At 43.1% G+C, this 19,589-nt stretch overlaps 1 protein-coding gene across 1 annotated transcript in view; it reads left to right on the top strand.

The window, feature by feature from the left end:
- The window catches only part of TTC7A (tetratricopeptide repeat domain 7A), a 169,166-nt gene that overhangs the window by 3,457 nt on the left and 146,120 nt on the right, over positions 1–19,589 (top strand). Inside the window, exons 2-3 of the mRNA XM_074286770.1 lie at positions 1,449–1,612; positions 18,824–18,992. Coding sequence (XP_074142871.1) covers positions 1,449–1,612; positions 18,824–18,992 — 333 coding nt within the window. The remainder of the gene's footprint in view (positions 1–1,448; positions 1,613–18,823; positions 18,993–19,589) is intronic.

Here is a 19,589-nt window from a genome sequence, read left to right on the forward strand (position 1 = left end):
CAGTGCTGGCTGGTAGGTGGCCTTTTTTGAAGCGGCACATCACTGAGTAGCAGTTCTACACCCCACATCACAGGCCCCCGGGCATCCTAGTCTCACACACTTCTGAGCAAGGAGACTCCGGCTGGCAGTCTTCTAACCTTGACTCAAAGGGGAACCCGGGACCTCCTGAGGCAGGCTGGTCTATGGCTATATCTTGTAACTTTAAGATCTCAATAATACTTTTGGCAGAGATGCTGACATCTTTAACATGGAGAAATGAGTGTGTGTGTGTGTGTGTGCGTGTGTGTATACACAAGTCAAGTTTAAAGTTTATACTTTAAAAAAACAAAATGCTTTGGGGAGGAGTGTTGGGTGGTCTGAGGGGGCTGGGGCCCAAAGGAGTGAGGAGCCTGGTCTACCTCAGAGATAAACAACTTGTCGTAATTGAATCTAAATGCCAGTTCAGTTCCCAGCTCTGTCACCTACTTGCCATGGGCAAATCTGTGGGCAAATCATTTTTATATAAGTTATTGGAGATAATTTTCCTCCTGCATAAAATGAAGAGAATGGTATCTGACCTACCCAGCTCACAAGGTGGTTGAATTTTCTGAGATAATAATTTGAAGTGTTTGTTACATTTGACTGCTTTATAAATGTGAACTATTTTGTTTGGAAGGATGCACTGGGATGCCTGGAATTTGGATCTTGTTCCTCAACTTTGGGTGTAAATGCTCACAACAACTCACTTTAAAATTTGTGAATTTATTTAATTTTGTGAATTTATTTTGGGGAGCACCAAATCACTCTTGGGATAAAAAATAATCCCAAGGGGATACTATAAAAGTGACCTGGCAAAATGCCTGAGATGTTACAGTGTGATGAAAATCTTGTCTTCACTTTTCTAAGAAGGCATGATTTTCTGAGCTTAAGTAGGAAATCTAATTTATAGAAATTAGCATGTCTCGGTCACTGCAGGGATGTCACTTAAAAAAAAAAAGATGAAATGCCTATTTGTACAGACAGCATTTGAGGCACTGGGGAGTTGTGGATAGAGTCTGGCCTTTGGAAGAGCGGGGTTCAGGCTCTGTGATCCATACTAGCTCTGTTACAGTCATTCACTTTGGGCATTCATGAGCAAGTCTTTCAGCTTGGTCAGTTCTCCCAGGCAACTGTCAAAAAGACCAAAAGTTGCTGATAACCGTCTGGAGGGCAATTTCCATGCTCAGAGTCATCCACAGCAAATTAAATCACTGGTCTAGATTTCCCCCCTTCTCTCCCTCTGCCCAAAATCACCATTTGAGGCGTTATGGGAGACTAACCCAAGACCCCAAGTCTCCCTGAATTCACAGTCTGGGAATGATTATAATTAGGCTCTGGCAGGGTGGGCTCCCCTTCCCCCAGGACCTCACTTCCTTTCTGTGATTGCTGCCCTTACCTTCTGCCTTCGTTTCTGGGGCTGTGTCTTTCAGATGACTTTGGGAAGCTCCTCCTTGCAGAGGCCATGCTGGAGCAGTGTTTGAAGGAGAATGTTAGTGACGTGAAAGAGTCCATCCCTTTGGTGGAGAAGAACCAGCCCAAAATGTTTGAGGCCAAAAAATATCTGACTAGTATCCTCAACAGAGGGAAGTTGTCGGTAAGTAGCTGCCCAGGATTGGGGGAGGCATGCAGACATTGTGGGCCTAGGGGATTACAGAGGAGTCGCTTCATCATGCATTTATGAAGGGTCTCCTGTGTGCCAGTGAGAAGGTAGCGCAGTACGGTGGATAGGCTGCTGGACTTGGAGGTCGGATCCTGCCTCCCATGCTTACCAGCTGTGTAACTTAGACAAGTCCCTTAGCCTTTCTGAGCCTTAGCTCCTTTCACTGTGAAATGGGAGGATGCCCTTGGCCTTCCCAGGTCCCCACCACATATGTGCTTAGTAATCTTGGACAAAGCGCTCACTCTCCCAGTGCCTGGAGCAGCTCTGGTGAATGGCTGATTTGTTGATCTACTTTAGGGGACCTGCCCCTCCATCCCCCTAGACACAGGATGTTGTGCTGGGCACTGAGAGAGGAAAAGAACTGAGCTGGACTGACTCTTCCTAATGGAAAGATGGTCACAGACTACAAATGCTGGAAGGAACCTTGGAGATTCTGGTCTAACACCTTCATTTGGCAGGGGAAGAAGGAGGGCCCAAGGGGTGAGGCAGCTTGCCATAGGTCACGTAGCAGGATGGTGACAGAGTGAGACTTGACCATTGGCCTACCTATCCCCAAGGAGTTTCTCCGTGTAGCTTATGTGGGAGGATCTCTGGGAGCTGGGCTTTTAGATTGCTTGTAGGAACCATAACAGAAATTGGATGCACATACCTTGGAGAACACCCTCCAGCTGTGGTAGCTCCTGAATTTTTTGCAAAGAATAGAAAGACAGAATTGGTGGCAAGTAATGTTTTAGCAGATGGCAGCGAGAGCCTGACTCTCTGGTTCACCTCGGTTCCATTCCACGAGCATTTTTTAAGCTACTTGTTACAGGGGGATCCTGAGCAGAGAGGATTGGTGTTGCTTTTCTGTTCCTTCCCCTGCCTATGACTAAAATTGTTTTTCTTGGGGAAAAAACAGGTTCCAATTTAAGTCCACTCTGACACTAGCTTCTGGGGCTTTTAGGGTTATGTCCTTGGAGTAAAGGGAGCATATAGAACTTCCTTCTCTGATGTCTTCTGTAACTTAGAGAGCTATCCGGGGGCATTTTGAGATTGGGATTTGGCCCTGGCCACACAGATGGTATGGAGTCTGGCCCTGGCCACACAGATGATAGGGAGTCGGGAGCTGGACAGGAATCTGGGTTGTAGAACTCTGGATCGAGGAGAAGGGATATTTTACTGATATGAAGACTGAAGCTCAGAGAGTTGAACAGAATTTGCCTAGTTTCCCAACTAGTCAGTATTGGAGGCAGAATCCGAATCTAGGGCTTGGGCCTCCAAAGCCAGAGCTTTCCCCATTACTCCATGCTCTTTCTTGACACCACAGTCTGCCTATCTGGTATACCTACCTGTATAAACTGTGAAAATAAAATATTTAAATAAAAATTGGAAAGTTAGTGATGCCTTGTTTTTCTTAGTCGGGAAATATTTTATTTTATTTTATTTTTTCCAAATCTTTCCTGTACCCGTAGAACAGGTTCTTATAAAGATGGAGAAGGCCAGAGAATTTCTCTTACATGGGTAGTACAGCATAGAAAATGAATTACCTGAGCTTACTTGGGTAGGCATCCAGACTCTTTGCCTAGGGCTGCTTTTGCCAGGCCACTCCCCATCCAGAAGAACTCCAGAAGAACTTTCCTGTTTTTTCCCTCTATATGATTGGGTCCTACCCTGTTTTTACCTCATGCTATTATTCTCCAGGAAAGTTCAAAGCCCTTTCTCTCTGCTAGCCCATTAATTTTCTCTATTTCCTTGTGAGGGAAGGGTAAGGACGAGGCATCATGACTATTATTATCATCCCCGCCATCTTCATTATTATGGGTGGTAGAAGTAGTCGTGAGTCTTGGTCTCATAGAAATGAGGAAACCAAGATACCAGGGGCCATGGAAACCTGCCCAGAGGTTGTCCAGCAAAGGTGCATCTCGGCTTCCTGGCATTTACCAGCTTTGCTGACTCCTCTTGCCTCTTCAGAGGACGCCATTGTTCTTGGTCCTTTGTTTGGTGACAGGCTGTCGACCTGTTGAGTCTGTCCATTGCCCCTGAGGGACAGAGATGGCAGAACACCTGCCTGAAAAGTCCTAGGTGCAAAGCATTTCTTTTTCTGTTCTTATGGCCTGACCCTATCTATAAGATAGGATAATGAAGGAGAAAAGAAAGTCTATTTTTTTTTGTTCCATTGGTGGGAAAAAACCTAAAATCGAGATGACAGACTTCTGGTCCTTCCTACCTCCCAGTGATGTTCCAGGGATAAAATGGAAAGAAATTGGGTAGAGGAAAGTCTTTCTAAAGATACAGGTCCTGATTCATTTGTAACTGTGGAATTCGAGAGGGCTGTGCCCAGCAGTGTGTGTTAGAGATGGGGCTTGGGAACCCCCCCATCCCCCCCGCCAATGCCACAGCCCTGGTTGCTTCTTAGGTCCCCAGCATGTAATAGATACATTTGAATTCCCATCTCTTAGCTTAGTATGGCCGCAGAAGAAGCGAGACACAACTGAAAATAATAATAGTCTAAGGAGACAATGACTTCAACAAGGATATGTTAGGATCATGTCTAGTTTTAGTACCAGAAGGGGGCTTGGGCAATCAAGTCACTTCACCTCCCAGGCCTCCGGTTGGTCTACGCTAACACCTATCTCAAGCCTGAGGAACCCCTGTGGTTGCACATCTGTGTGCTAGAGCGTGTGCGCATGCCCGAGCCTGCCTTGGGAGGGAGGGCATAGGCACTGGTACTCTTGTCTCAGCTCGCTGCCAGATGTTGCCATCTCAGACACTCGCGCCTCCTTTGCCAGCAGGCCCTGTGGGTGGGTGCTGGGCTGCAGAAGGGGAGTCTCTGTTGCTCTGCTCTCTACCAGTGAGAACTGGTGGCCCAGGACTAAAGAGGGGCCTCCTTTACGACTCTTCTCCTCTGACTCTTAGTGATTTCCAGGATTGTGAGGCTCCTCTCCCTTGCTCCTTTACTGCCTGGGACAACTATCACAATGAAGTCTCCCTGGCTTAGGTCAGCTAGTACTTTGCTAGCAGACTCGTACTTATTGTTTCTCTATGATTCAGTTACTTATATGCAGAGATTATAAAAAACAACCCCCCCAACCCCTTTTTTCTTCTGATAACTCCTGCCTCTCCTCTTGGCCTGCCCTCTCCACCATATTGCCCAGGTATTACCTAATTTACCCAGTCTCTTGTCCTGATGTTAATACTGTTCCTCTTGCTCACTAGCACTTTGAAGTTTGCAAAGCACTTTACAAATCTTATCTCATTTGACCCTCACAAGAGCCCTGGTAGGTAAATACTATTATCCCCATTTTGCAGACAGGATCACACAGCTATTTAATGTCTGAGGCTAGATTTAAACTTGGGTCTTCCTGACACCAGGGTCAATGCTGTTTCTCTCCATTATACCACTGAGCTGGCTTAGGAAATGCTCCCTTTTTCTGAAATCCTTCATCTTTTATTTGTATCTTGCTTTCTCTGAGTAATACCTTATCCTTAGATATTCTCTCCTTTTAATCTCCATCCTCATCTGTATACATGAGGCGAAGAAGAAATCTTCCCATTTCTTGAGAACTTTGCCAGTTTAGTACCTGTTTTTGATATCCTTCCATAGCCTCTCTTCCTTCCATCCCATCTGGTTCAAAGCCACATTGCTTCTTTTCTAAGGCAGTAACTTCTCCTCCAGCCTTTCTAGCTTTCCTCAGTGGCTGATGTCCTCCCCCCCATTTGTCTGGTATTTAGTTTTGATATATTTATAGGTGCACATGCTATTTTCTCACAATAAAATTTAAACTCCATGAGGGCAAGGGCCACCTAGTTTTTCATTTTTTATGCACAGGATTTGGTATAGGGGCCTCAGACCTAGAATCAGAAAGACTCATCTTCCTGAATTCAGATGTGGCCTCAGTCACTAGCTGTGTGACTCTGGGCAAGTCACAACTATTTGCCTTAATTTCCTCGTCTGTAAAATGATTTGGAGAAGGAAATAGAAAACCATGCTAGTATCTTTCCCTAGAAAACCTCAAATGGGGTCATAAAGAGTTGGACAAGTCTTTAAAAAAAAAAAAAAGCATTGAACAAAAAGATCTTTAATAAATTCTTGTTGCTCGATTTAAGATCTTTTTTTCTCAAGGTATACTTTTATTCCCTCCTCCTTCCCCCTCAAAAAAGAAGTTAAGTGCCTGAGTAGTCTCTTTCTCCATTCTGATTCCTGGGTTCATGTTTAATCATGTCACTCTCTTGCTCAGGGAACTTCAGTGGCTCCCTGTTATGTCCAAGATAAAACACAAACTTCTCAGTTTAAGATTTAAAGCCTTTTACAGCCCGACTCTACCTTTTGTTTTCAGACTTCCCTCATGTGATCTATGTTCCAAACTGCCTGTTTGGCTGTTCCCCACAAGTGATTATCTCTTGCCTTAGTGCCTTTGTATATATAGTCTGCCCTTCATGCACTCCTTCCTCACCTTAGCATCTTGGAATCTCTCAATTCATTCAAGGCACAGCTACATTACTACATTATCATTTTGTACAGTGCTTATAAGCCCTACAGAAGGTATTTAATAAATCCTTATTAATTAATTTGACACCTTTCCTAATTTCTCTCCCTCTACTCCAGTTAGAATTCCCTCTACTCTGGTTAGAGCTCCCTCTCTGCTAAAATGACGTATTTATTTATCTGGGTGTTACATTCCTCCCAGTAGAATGTAAGCTCATTAAAAGCGAGGACTATTTCCATTTTGATGTTTGCATCCCTAGTCCCTGCCTCTAGTGCTGTTCCTATATCCGTGTTAGTGGGTGCTTAACTAATGCTTCTTGGGTTGAATTGGGAGGTGTTATTATTCATGCTGGTGAGAACCCTGGTTTTCCACTTCATCAGCATCAATTCTTATGACCGACCTCTCCTTTTCCTTTCTCTCTTCTCTCTTTCCCTCTCTCTGTCTTTCTCCTGTCTCAGCCACTGAAAGGAATGGTCATACCTTGGTCTTTCCCATGTAACTCAGTACTATTCTATCTCTTTAATTTTTAATTTCATTTAAATTAAACTTAAATTTTAAATTGAACAGAGTTTATACTCTGAAAGTTCCCTCTAGGATCATGATCTCTCCTCCAGCCTCTTCCTAAACCAGCTCTTTGTTTTGAGAATGAACTCCAGTTTTAGTTCTCATCCTCTGTCTAGTCTTTTTTAGTCTCCAGTTCTTCCTTTCAGACATGGAGTATAATCAATTTCCAGACTCTTGGTGATGGAGGGGGGACCTAGAAGGTCTTAACTGATAGCAGAACAGATTAACCTGTAGCCTAGCTGTTAGTCAGCTGGACTTTTGGGAAACATTTTATTTAGAAAGTTTTTCTTGAATTGTACTTTTTAATACATATTGGATTTACTTGATGTCTAGGGAAGGGGGTGTGGAAGAAAGGGAGAGGGAGAAATTTGGAACACAAGGTTTTGCAAGGGTAAGTGTTGAAAACTATTTTTGCATGTATTTTGAAAATGAAAAGCTATTTTAGAAAAAAGATTTTTCTTTATATTGAATTTAAATTTGATTGTTATTTTTATCTCTTCCTGGTTTTGCTTCTGGGGCCTATCAGCATAAGCCTAATCCTTTTTCTATATGATAGCCCTTCACATTCCTTGAAGATAGCAGTCATGACCTTTAAGCAAAGGCTAGATGCTATTTGTAGGATGGGATATGTTGTAGAGAAAATTCAGATTCAGCTACAAGTTGGTATAAATGGTCTTCATGAGTTCTTTTAACTCAGAGATTCCATGAATTCCCTCTTTTCTCACACCTACCTTTAGTCTGACCTTCTTTGTCCATTGTCATGTGACATGATCTTGAAACTCTTCATTAATCTGATTGCCCTTCTCTAAGCTTCTTCTTCCTCATCAATAGCTTTCCTAAAATGTGGTCTGACCTAGAGAGGGCAAGTTTGGACCATTACCTTCCTGCTCCTAGAGATGATGTTTATCTTAATGTTTATCATTTTTGTCTGTTTGATGGCCTCTGTGTATCCCATTGATTCAGAGCACCTAGCATGTAGATAGAATGCCTTACTTGGAGTAAGGAAGACATGAGTTCAAATCTTACCTGAGACACTAGCGGTTGGCTCTGGGCAAGTCATTTAATCCCTCCCTTACTTTCTTTATCTGTCAAATGAGGATAACAGTGCCCATGTTACAGGGTTGTGAGAATTAAGTGAAATGATGTTTGTAAGGTGCTTTGCACACCTTGAGGCATTATATAAATGTTAGCTACTATTATTGTTGTTAGTTTACAGTGTTCTTGAACCTTGCAAGCTGGTAAAGTCTCCAGACTTTTTTCACATGTTAGTGTCGTTAGGGTTTGGTTTTTTTTCCAACTTGTATTAATGAAGTTGACATTTTTGAACCCAAGTTTAAGGCTGCATTAAGTTTTACATTAGCATTGTCTTAACGTACTAACCTTTTTATCTTTTTTGATTCTTTGTCATCCCAAAGTGATATCTGTCTCTCCTAGCTTTGTCATCCATAATCTCATAAGTATGCTGTCCATGTATGTCTAGCTTCTAGATGAAAATGTTAAACATTAAACCCAGGACTGAGGACAGATCCCTGGAGCACTTCAGTAGAGACTTTGCTCCTTTTAAATTGGCATTGAACCATTAACTCTGAACTGACTTAGCTATATTATCTAGGTAAATGTTTCTTTATCTTGAGCAAAGTCTGTGACAAACTATATTTGCTGAATTCTCCTAAATTTCTTTCCATTCCTCCCCAATGATTTTTTTAAAATTGTATTATTAAATATTAAATTTTAAAACATTTTTATTTAAAATTTTGACTTCCAAATTCTATCTGTCCTCTCCTTCCCGCCCCCAGATGGTAAACAATCATTCAGGTTATATGCATGCAATTTCCATATTAGTCATTTTGCATGAAACTCAAATAAAGCAATTAAAGAACATGAAACATAAAGAAAGAAACATGAGCATGCTTCAGTTTTTAAATAATAGCAGTTATTTCTCTAGAGGCAGATAGTATTCATTATTAATCTTTTGGGATTATCTTGGATCATAGTATTGCTTAGAATAGCTAAGTCATTCACAGTTCTTCATCATACAATATTGCAGTAACTGTGTACAACATTCTCTCATTACAGAATTACATCAATTCATGTAAATCTTTCCAGATTTTTCTGAAGTCATCCTTATCATTTCTTATAACACAGTAATAATCTATTGCAATCTTATAGTATAGCTTGTTTAGCTATTCCCCATTTGATGGGCATCCTTTTGATTTCTAATTCTTAGCCACTACTAAAAGAATTGCTATAGTATTTTTATATAAATAGGTCCTTTCCCCTTTTTTGTATGCCTTTGGGTGTGCACTGTTTTATAGCATAGTCCCAAATTGCTCTCCTTTTTCCCCTATTAAAGACTGATTACTAAAAATCTAGAAAAAGCAATAATGATCAGCATATGAAGAAAGTGTTATAGGTAGTCTGGCAAAGCACCCAACCAGTTCTTGCATCCTGTTCCTGTGAAAAAGATGGAGATACATATTTCAGTATCTGAGGGAATTCAAAACTGGTAGAAAGGAATACCTGAAGAATGATCATGAGTAATTCTTAAACAATCTCTTGTGTTATGACCAGTGATCTTTAGTTGGCTTCACACTATTTTATCAAGGTAGAAAACAGGGTACTTGGGACTTCTGCAGTCCGGTAGCCAATCCAGCAGATGACATAGCGCGATATCTGAAAAAGTCTCAGGCCAGAATGTGGGCCAAAACTCACAAGGACATCGGGCATCGAGAGAGATCGGCCTCCAGGAAGTTTGAGGAAAACTATAAATGTGCTGACTCCCAAGAGAAACGGGATTTTTTAAAAAAAGGCAACACTAAATAAACGGATTTGGACAAGGGGAAGCTAGATGCCGAGGACACAGTCAGAGACTAAACGGCCCCAGCTCTCTAAGAATTTAAGTTCCTCAGGAAGGCCGCGGGACAGGAGATGACACAAATGGAGAAGCACATGTAAGGGGGACAGGAAGAAGGGCGTTCCAACAAGAACTGGGGAGGCCTCAGGGAAGGCCTTAAAGAGAAGGGAACACCTTGGGCTGAGCTGGGAAAGGCAGCGGGTGCGTCAGTATTCCCGGACACTAGGGGACATCTGATCACATAGTGGATGCAGACACCCTCGGGAAGAAATGGGGCAATGAACTTGGGCCTTGCAGACTAGGGTGTTCTCATGAGGGGAGAAAGTAAAACAAAATGAGGATGGGAAAGTCAGCTGGAGCCATACCAGAGAGGCTCTTCATACCAGTTTGCTTTTGTCTTAGTGAAAATAAGGAGCAGTTCACAAAGTTTTGCACAAGAAAATTTCGGTCTTGGGGAGATTACTAGAGAGGGGAGACCGAAAGCAGGAGGTTACTATAAAAGCTCAGATGAGAGGTGATTAACTAGAACCGTGTTCCTCAAAGTGGGTAGAGCAGAAAAGTACTGGCTTTGGATCTGGGTTCAAATCCTGTTTCTGATACAACACACTTGTGATAAGTTGTAAGTTGCAACCTCCAGAAGCTGCTATTTCCTTAATTGTTGAAGAAAACAAAACAGAAAGGAGGTTGGACTCGATGTCTTTGAGGTGCTCTCCAGTTTGGTATCCTGTGTGGTGGAAATAGAGCTAGGAGGGCTTAACTGGGAGGGGGGAGTAATGTGCTGGATGAGGGTAATGATTCTAGATTTACTTGGCAACCGGGAAGGGAAGTGGCTGGGAGATGGTGCTCCCCTTGGGAGGAGGAATAAGGGGGCTTGCCTGAGGCAGGGTCACCTGAACAAGAGTCCGGGAGGGAGCTTAGGGCTGCTGGCACAGGGTGCAGGGCCTTTTGTAAAGGTGATAATGGGCCTACAGGAGCTTGGGCAAAGGCAAAGAGAGGAGAACACACGCTTGGGGTGCCAGAGAGATGGGAGAGGATTCTGCCAAAGGAACCCAGAAAGGGAGCAGAGAAGCAGAGAAAAGAGGATCCCCAGAGCAGAGGTGGGGGGTGCTCCTTCCTTCAGAGAGGTGTGTTGTGACACTCAGGCCAACTGGACTGCAGTGAGCTCCCTCTGGCCTCGGGAGGCCTCGGTGTCTGGCGGCCAGAGGCAGCAGCACGAGTGGAGATGACCTGTGTGCAGGGGGGGCCCCCCTTAAGGCATGATGTTTGAGGCAAGGCAGAGAATGGCCTCTTCTACCTAGTCACAAAGAGGGCAGGCCTTCATCCTCAGATGACCACTGCCGCCAGGCTTCCACAGGGGATAGAGGCTGGACCTGTGATCTCCCTGGCAGAGGAGCTCCTTAGGAAGAAACTCCTTTTACCAGGAAAGATGGGCACCTTTCTGCCACTGACCATCAGAGTTACCCAGCTATTATGTGTCAGAAGCAGGACTTGAACTCAGATCTTCCTAGCTCCAGGGCTGGCTCTCCATCTATGAAGTCACGCTGACTTTCCTTAAATTGTTTTAGAATTTTTCATCACTCTGATTTCCTTCTCATTAAAAAAAAGAAACAGCATTTATCCTCCTCAAAGACCTTTCAAAACTCACCTATTATGTTGACTTATCACTTAATGAATAAATGAATGGAAAAGCATTTATTAAGCGTTTACTTGTTCCAAGCACTGTTCTAAGGACTGGATATATAGGTGAAGGTAGTTCCTGCCTACAAGGACCACACCCATAAGGGAGAATGGAGATATGGGAAGTTTAAAAGCTGAAGAAGGGAACAGTAGAACTGCCCATAGCCCTATATTTTCCCAAGGCTGTTCCTGTGAATTTGTTTGGAGTTTCTTAAAGTGAGAGAAATTCCGCATGTAGTTAAGTTGAGAGTCTGGAAGAGTGGGAGAGGTTTGGAATAAGGATGGATCAAAGTAGTTTGTAGTATTCTTCGATCTTAGGCAAGTCACACTTGTTTGCCTCAGTTCCTCATCTGTAAAATGGGGACACACTATTCTCTTTGCCAAGAAAAACCCTATCGAGTGACATAGTCATGTTCAACTGAATATAACAAAGTTTGCCTGGGCCTGGTGATTTGATTTCATCAAGGCTAACTATCATCTCTCATTTCACTGTCAACCTTCTATTGTTAGTCTATTTGTGCTTGGTTTTTTATTATGCAAAGATCATTGAGTGCCTTTGCTTTCTCTCTGTTGTCAAAGCCTTACCTACCCAAGAGCCAGCTCTATCTATCCTTTCTTTTTTGGAGAGCTAACCAATAACAAGAACACTTAGCTTTAGTGATTCTGGTGCTATTCTCACAGGGCCACGTCATGCTTACATGTTTATTCCGTGTTCTTTGCCCTTCTCTCTTCTGTCTTTTTAAAATAGGAGTTGGTTGATGAATTCCGTGTGCATCCATATTAGTCTCTTTAGACAACCTCTTTTCTTCCTCCTTGGGATCATTTATCTTCCTGTCCTGAGAATTTTGCTTTTGAGAACTTCCTCCCCTCCAAGGCTGAATATTTTTCTTTGTAGAATGTTGGGTCATAATAACTTTTAGTACTTAGTCTTTCTCTAAACTCTTGGGAATATGTTCTCCTGAGTTCTGCTGTGAAATTCACATCAGGCTCGTTTTTCCTCAGCTTCTCCACTATGAATTTTCAGATGAAGTGGGTCACTGCCCGGTCCCATACTCTCGCTGCCCCTCACAGTAACTAGCTCTTCCTTGTTCATGAGATGAGAATAAAAGTTTCCCTTCTTGGTTTCTCTACCTATTTTATGTTTTTTAAAAACTCATTCTTGCAGGAATTTATTATTTCCCCCATTCCCACTATCCTACTGAACAATAACAAGGATAATAATAAATTTTTTAAAAAGCTAAAACCTGCATAATATATTTAGTATATCCAAACATTCCTACATTAGCTGTGTGCAAAATGTGTCTCATGTTTGCTTTTTAAGTCCATTGACTTGGATAAGAATGGGTGATGTGCTTTATTCTTAGTCTTAATAACAGCTCATGATAGCTAACATTTGTGTAGTCCTATAAGGTTTTGCAAAGTCCTTTACAAACATCTCATTTGATCCTTACCACAACCCTGGGAGGTAGGTACTATTTTCTCCATTTCAGAAACAAATGAGGTTACATGACTTCCCCAGTCATAAAGTTAGCAAATATTTGAGACTAGATTTCATAGGTTTTGCTGACTCCAGCTCCCCCTCTACTGCATCACCTAGCTACCTCTAGAATTGTGGTTTATCATTGTATTGATGGAATTCTAAAATCTTTCCAAGTTTTTTTCTTTATAATGTCATTGTTTCTTAGCATGGCTCACTGTATTCTGAATCAATTCGTAGGACTCTTTCTAGTTTCCTCTGAAGCTGTCAGTCCTGTCACTTATAGCACAGCACATTCTGTTATTCATAGGCTACCCCTCACTGAGCACACCTTTATTTCTACTTTTTACCAATTAGAAGAAGGTTCTCTATCCTTGTGAAGGATGGAGTGAATCATGCAGTGTCTCAGAAGCCTGAGTGCAGTTTTAGCCTAGTAGAGCTTCAGGTTCTGCTAAGTCTTGGGATACCCTGGGTTACATTGAGTCCAAAAACGGAGAACTGATCTGCTTGTTGGAAGGACCGAAGCAGCTGCCCAGAGGTACCTTGTTAGGTGCTTCCCAAGCCTGCACTGTTTGCTCTCTCTAATCCCACTATGCCTCGGTGACAGCATCCCTTCTATATTCCTAGCAGGCTCCCCTCCATCTCTGCTTGGTTATTGTACTCACCACATGCTTTTCTTCATTTTCTAGCTGTCATGGGCTTTGCACTCTTGCCATAAAAATAGTGTTAGTCTTGATGGCTCCCTGGCCGTCCATAAGAGGCCGGAGCCATGCTGGTTTCATTCCTCACTCAGCTCACTCCCTGGACTTCCCCCCCCCCCCCCCCACCTCGGGGAGAACCGCTCACATCAGGAAGTGTGTTCTTATTCTGGAGACCAGACCCCTCACCATGTCCACTTCACCCCCACTAGAGCTGCTTTTTGTACACTTTGCCATCTTCCCCAACAGCTTTCACCCGGAGCGTGTCAGTACTATTGCCCCTCCTCATCAAAAACCTAAGCTCACTTGAGGAGAAGGGGCTAGCTTGTTTCCTTGAATTTGTGTTCCCTGTTCATAGTAACAGCTTTATTTAAAGAGTGATGTCAACAGGAGTCACTTTGAAAAGTCGGATGGAGGAAGGATTGGCCTGGAGTGGCCAGAGAAGGCTTTGTGCTGAAGGTGCCCCTGGAGAAGAGCAAGAGGAACATTCCGGGAAGGCTTAACAGGAAAGAACAAGTGCAGAGAGGGGGAGATTTGTTTCTAAGACAAGTTCTAAGGGTTTGCTGGGTTCCTTTGCTTGAAAAGACCCAACATGTGTAGGGAATAGTAACCATTTTCTTCAGGATTATTGGGAATTCCCTGAACACTGGGAAAGCATATCTATTTTCTAATTCCCCTTGTGGGTAAAAAAAGTTGTTGGGTGTTGAGGGGAAGGGAAGAATGAACAAACATATCCAAGACCTTCTTATTGGTTGAAGAAGCAAAAACTATTTCCCTGAAGAGCTTTGCAAACAGGTTAGCCTCTAGACTCTAGAAAAACACATGGGGTTGGGCCCAGAGACATTCAACAGGTACTTGTTAACTGAAAGACTTGAATTCTGTTGGCCTAGGGGTGGATAAGAAGTTTGAGCAAACCAAAAATTAAAGATTTTTCCATAATAATCTATGAAATACCTTCCCTACTTTTTTTCTTGATTACATTTTGTTTTACTAGTTTCAGCCCAGTTTTCAAGTCCACCAAAGTTTTTTTAGGTCCTGACTTTGTCATCTAGTATGTTAATTATCCCTGTCAAGAAGTGCGACTTGCAGGTTTGATCTATGTCTTTATTTACACAATTAGGCTTTTTTGAAATTATTTTTATTTATTTTATTAAATATTTCCCAATAATATGTAAAAAAAAAAATTTAACAATCATTTTTTAAAAGCTTTGAGTTCCAAATTCTTTTCCTCCTCTTCTACTCTTTCCCCCCTACCTTGAGAAGGCAAGCGATTTGATTTCAATTATACATATCAAACATATTGAAGAAGCAAAAACTATTTCCCTGAAGAGCTTGTTGCAAAAGAAAACACAAAATAAGATTTTTTTTTTTTCCTGAGGCTGGGGTTAAGTGACTTGCCCCAGGGTCACACAGCTAGGAAGTGTTAAGTGTCTGAGACCAGATTTGAACTCCGGTCCTCCTGAATTCAAGGCTGGTGCTCTATCCACTGTACCACATAGCTGCCCCGAAAACACAAAGTAAAACAATAAAATAAAGTAACTCTCTTTCTGGAGATATGTAGCATTTTTTCTCATGGGTCCTTTGGAATTGTTTTAGATCATAGTTTTGATTGGAGTAACTAAGTCTTTTCTAGTTGATCGATGTTAACAATATTGCTGTTACTGTATACAGTGTTCTGGTAATAATCATTTCAGTTTGCATGAGTTCATATGAGTCTTCCCAGGATTTTTTATAACCATACTCCTCCTCGTCATTTCTTATAGCACAATGATATATCATCACAATCACACACCACAACTTGTTCAGCCATTCCCCTGTTGATGGTATCCCCTTGATTTCCAGTTCTTTGCTACTACAGAAAAAGCTGGTATTTGTGTACAAATAGATCCTTTTCCTTTTGTTCTCTTTGGAATACAGACCTTAAAAAAAATTAGGTTCCAGTTTCCATTTGTCTCTGAATGGACCTATGTAGGTGGGTGATGTTAAGAGTGCAAAGGGTTATAAAGGTAGAAGGGAAATTGGGGTCCCTGATCATGAAGTTTAATGACCAAAATAGGATTGCTATAACTTGGTTCAGTTTTAAACTTATTTGATTTATGTTTTTAGAGTGCTAAGTTTTGGGGATTTTGTTTACTTAAAGGAATACTGCTCTTAGAATAATTTGGTCTAGGTTGAAGTAACAGAACCACGTGAAGTGAGCAGTCTGTGGTCTGTTAGAACAGTGTTCCTCAAACTTTTTAAATAGGGGGCTAGTTCACTGTCCCTCAGACTGTTGGAGGCCGGACTATAGGAAAAACAAAAACTCACACTCTGTCTCTGCCCCCAGCCCATTTGCCATAATCTGACAAGCCTCATAAACGTCCTCAGTGGGCCACATCTGGGTCACGGGCAGTAGTTTGAGAACCCCTGTGTTAGAAGGTGCATAGGCTTTGAAGTCCCTGGGCCTGGCTTTCAGCCCTGGTCCGGCAGGGCCTCAGTTTACTCATCTAAAATCGGAGGTTTGGTCCCTTTCAACCTTGTTTCCTCCTTAGCCAGCAAGCCTTCTTATCCTCCAAGGTATTGATATGATGAAATGAGGGCTTACTGGGTGGAGCAAGGGAAAAATTTCTCTGCAGATTGTAGTTACAAGGTCAGCTCTTGAGTAGAAGGGAGGGTGAGCCAGAGTCTTGCACCTTTCATTCTGTACATCCGCCCACTCCTAAGAGAGTTCATACTGTTCTGTTCCTTCCTTCCCACTGTTGCTTCCTCTCTTTCCTTATTCTGCTCTTCCTTATTGTTCTGTGCTTTTGACTTTGTGGCTAGATCATTCTCTTCCCTTCAGTATAGTACTTAACCTTGTATATATGGCCTGTGAGGTGGACATGAGTACCCATTTTACAGGTATAATTAAGACAGAAAAGTAGAATTGCCCAGGATTATACAACTAGTAATTGTTAAAGATGAGAAATGAGCCTTTTAAGTCTTATGATTTAAAAATCTGCCTCCTTCCCCAGTAGAAGATATGAAAATAGAATATAATAAAATTATTTCAGTAGGTATTTATTTACCAAGTTACCTCATTGTGTGTGCGGGTACAGTAGAATTCAGTGGTCTCCAGATTTTTTTTTTTATTGTGTTTTACAAGTAATACATGCATCACCAATGTGTATATTTGCTTATTTATGAATTATAGACATGTACTGTTTGGGAAGGCCTTTGGGGCCTCCTCATCCTTCTATATGTTATCACACCTGCTGCCTGATCGCCCTGGAATAATAGCCCTCTCAAGGCTCTACCCAACCTTTCCCATGGGTGAGGTCTTCTTGGAGCTTCCATTTTATGAAGAACTCCAACTTGGCCTGCCTTAATTCTCTTCTAGGGAGAGTTCCTGACTTCCTGGAGTTCCCAGTCATGTCCCTGCTTCTTCCTCCTCCCCCTTTCAGCTCCCTTTTGTGTTTCCCCCAATAGAATGGAAACTCTTTGAGGGTAGAGATTGTCTTTTTGCTTGTATTTGTATCCCCAATGCTTAGCACTGTGCATGGCATGTATTAAACCTTTCATAAACATTTCTTTCCTTCCCTTCCCTTCCCTACCCTTCCCTTTCCTCCCTTCCTCTCTCCTTCCTTTTTTCCTTTCTTCCCTCCTTCCCCTCCCTCCCTTTCTTGTTTCCCTCTAAAATTTAAACACAAAAAAATTGAAATTAAAAAGGACATGATAGAGATGAAATATTTAATCATAGAATTATGAAGGAGTCACTAGAGTTTACTGAGGAGAGTAATATAGACAGATTTTTACCTTAGGAAAATCATTTTGGCAAGGTATAGTATGTAGTTTGGTATAGTTGTAGAAGATGGATTGGATTCAGTTGTAAAAAGACTTGAAGCCCGGAGACCAGTTTGGCTTTGTAAGCCAAAAGAACTGGGATTAATACAAGTGACTATCCATGATTCCAAAGGCTCAAGGAAGGAACTGAATATCCACTTCCTGACAGAGAAGTGTTAGAATTTAAGGGTACATAATGAGAAGTTTGCAATTGTATACAGCCAAAGAGGGAATTTGTTACAAGAAATTTGTTTTTCTTTCTTTTTTTCAATAGAGTGGGGAATGAGAGATAGAGAAAATGGATTGTTGTTAACTTAAAAATATTATCTCTATTGCTAAATAATGTATATATATATATTCAGATGAGGCCACTGTATTAGTTTTTCTCTCGTTTTTGTTACAGGAGAGCTAGGGTAGGGTAATGTGTAAATGTTTGCAATGCAAAAGCAAAACACATAAGTGGAATTTTTTTAAAAAAAGACATGTTCTGGAGGTAAAAACGTTTGTTTGGATACAAGTGTATGCTTGGCAATCCTCCTGAGCATGTGCCTGGGAGCTAGAAAAGGGCATTTTGGAAGTGGTGTAAGTTGGAGGTAAGGGTGGAGATCAGGCAGAGGTCCTATTTTTTTGAGTAGTGTATGAGAAACAGTAGTTTTGGGTACCCCCATAGCAGTCTGCTTGTAACTGCTCTAAAGGGTCAACCTGTCTAGCTCCAGGCGGGGGAGGGCTGGGAGAATGGGGAGAGAGAAGAAGGAAGGCTGGGGCTCCAGAGTTGGTGCAGCCTATAAGAGCGTGAAGGGTGGGGAGGAGGCTGATGAAGGCGAGTCCCAGGTTCAGGACAGGTGAGATAGAGATGCACTGGCCTCTCCTTTTTTTTTCTTTTTTCTTTTTCCTGAGGCTGGGGTTAAGTGACTTGCCCTGGGTCACACAGCTAGGAAGTATTAAGTGTCTGAGACCAAATTTGAACTCAAGTTCTCCTGCATTCAGGACTGGTGCTCTATCCACTGCACCATCTAGCTGCCCCCTGGCCTCTCCTCTTACCACACTGGGAAGAGAAGCCACAAGAACAAGAAAGAGGGAGTCCCTGGGTGGTTCTTCTAAGTGCCGTAGAAGTAGGAGGGAGAAGGCATCTGGGGGCTGCAGGGAGGGGGAGCGGTGTGAAGGAATGGCTCCCGCAGCCTCTTAGCTTTAGAGACCCTCTGGTCAGGGGAGCCACTGGTCTAAGGGTCCAGAGCAGCCGTTTGGTTCAGACCAGGTCCCGGGCATGCCACTCGACTGTTTCTCATTTGTAAAATAGAGATAATAATAGCACCCGCTCCCCAGGGTGATTCTGAGGATCGAACAAGATAGTACGTGTGTGCTGCACTTTTTTTACATGTGCACTATTGTTATATGAGCTAGCTTCTCTGTAATTAAGCTGCTCTTCTTGCTGACCGGGGTTCGCCCTGGGTCTCTAGGCCAGGCGGCCTGGTGCTGCCCTCCCGCATGGCTGCAGGCCGTCCTGACCTGGGTCTTGGGCTGTGGGTTTGATGGAAGGCCTTCGTTCTGAGTGGGCAGGAGGCTGGGATGCAGACAGACTTTTGCTACCCTTGCTGCTTGTTGTTTTAGCCGCAGCATATGCGAGAGGCCATGCTGATCCTGGGAAAGCTGCATTACGTGGAGGGGTACTACAGGGATGCAGTCAGCATGTATGCCCGGGCCGGCATTGACAACATGTCTGTGGAGAACAGGCCTTTGTACCATATGCGGCTGGTGACCGAGGCGTTTGTGATTAAAGGTAACTGCTGGTTCTCTCTTCGCCCCCTGCCCTCCACCCTCCTTCTCTCCAAGGGTCTTCAGCCACAAAGCTCACAAGTGCAGCTGAATTTGGGGTCCTTGGGTTACGGATTGGTGGCCTAAGTGGGGGGAGCCTCCTTCAGGAGGAGATAATGGGTTTTGGGGAGCTGGGAACTAGGTTGGTGCGACAGTCTCATCTTCTTGAGCCAGGACCCCAGTCAGTAGACTAGGTGGTCTGGCCTGGCAGGAGCGCTGGGAAATCTCTGGGCCTCAGTTTCCTCATGAGTCAGGTAAGGACGGATCCCTGTCCTAGCTACCTTATCAGAGTACCGTGCACATGAAACAGGACCATGGAGAAAGTCGTATGTTTGAGCAGGTTTTAAATCTACAGTTAGCCACTGCAGTCTGTCTGCTAGAAAACGCCCAGCAGATATTGGAACACACGCCGGGTAGGTTCCTGAGAAGCACGGGGCCTCTCATCCAGGACTTGTAGAACAAGGCCGGGGACACAGACTCACACAGACAGAGCCCCCCTGCCGCTCGAACAGCTCCCGGTCACTGAGGGACTGCAGACAAGGCTGGCAGTGGTCCAGAGGTA

This window comes from Sminthopsis crassicaudata, chromosome 2, assembly GCF_048593235.1.
Source record: "Sminthopsis crassicaudata isolate SCR6 chromosome 2, ASM4859323v1, whole genome shotgun sequence".
Taxonomy (NCBI): Eukaryota; Metazoa; Chordata; class Mammalia; order Dasyuromorphia; family Dasyuridae; genus Sminthopsis; species Sminthopsis crassicaudata.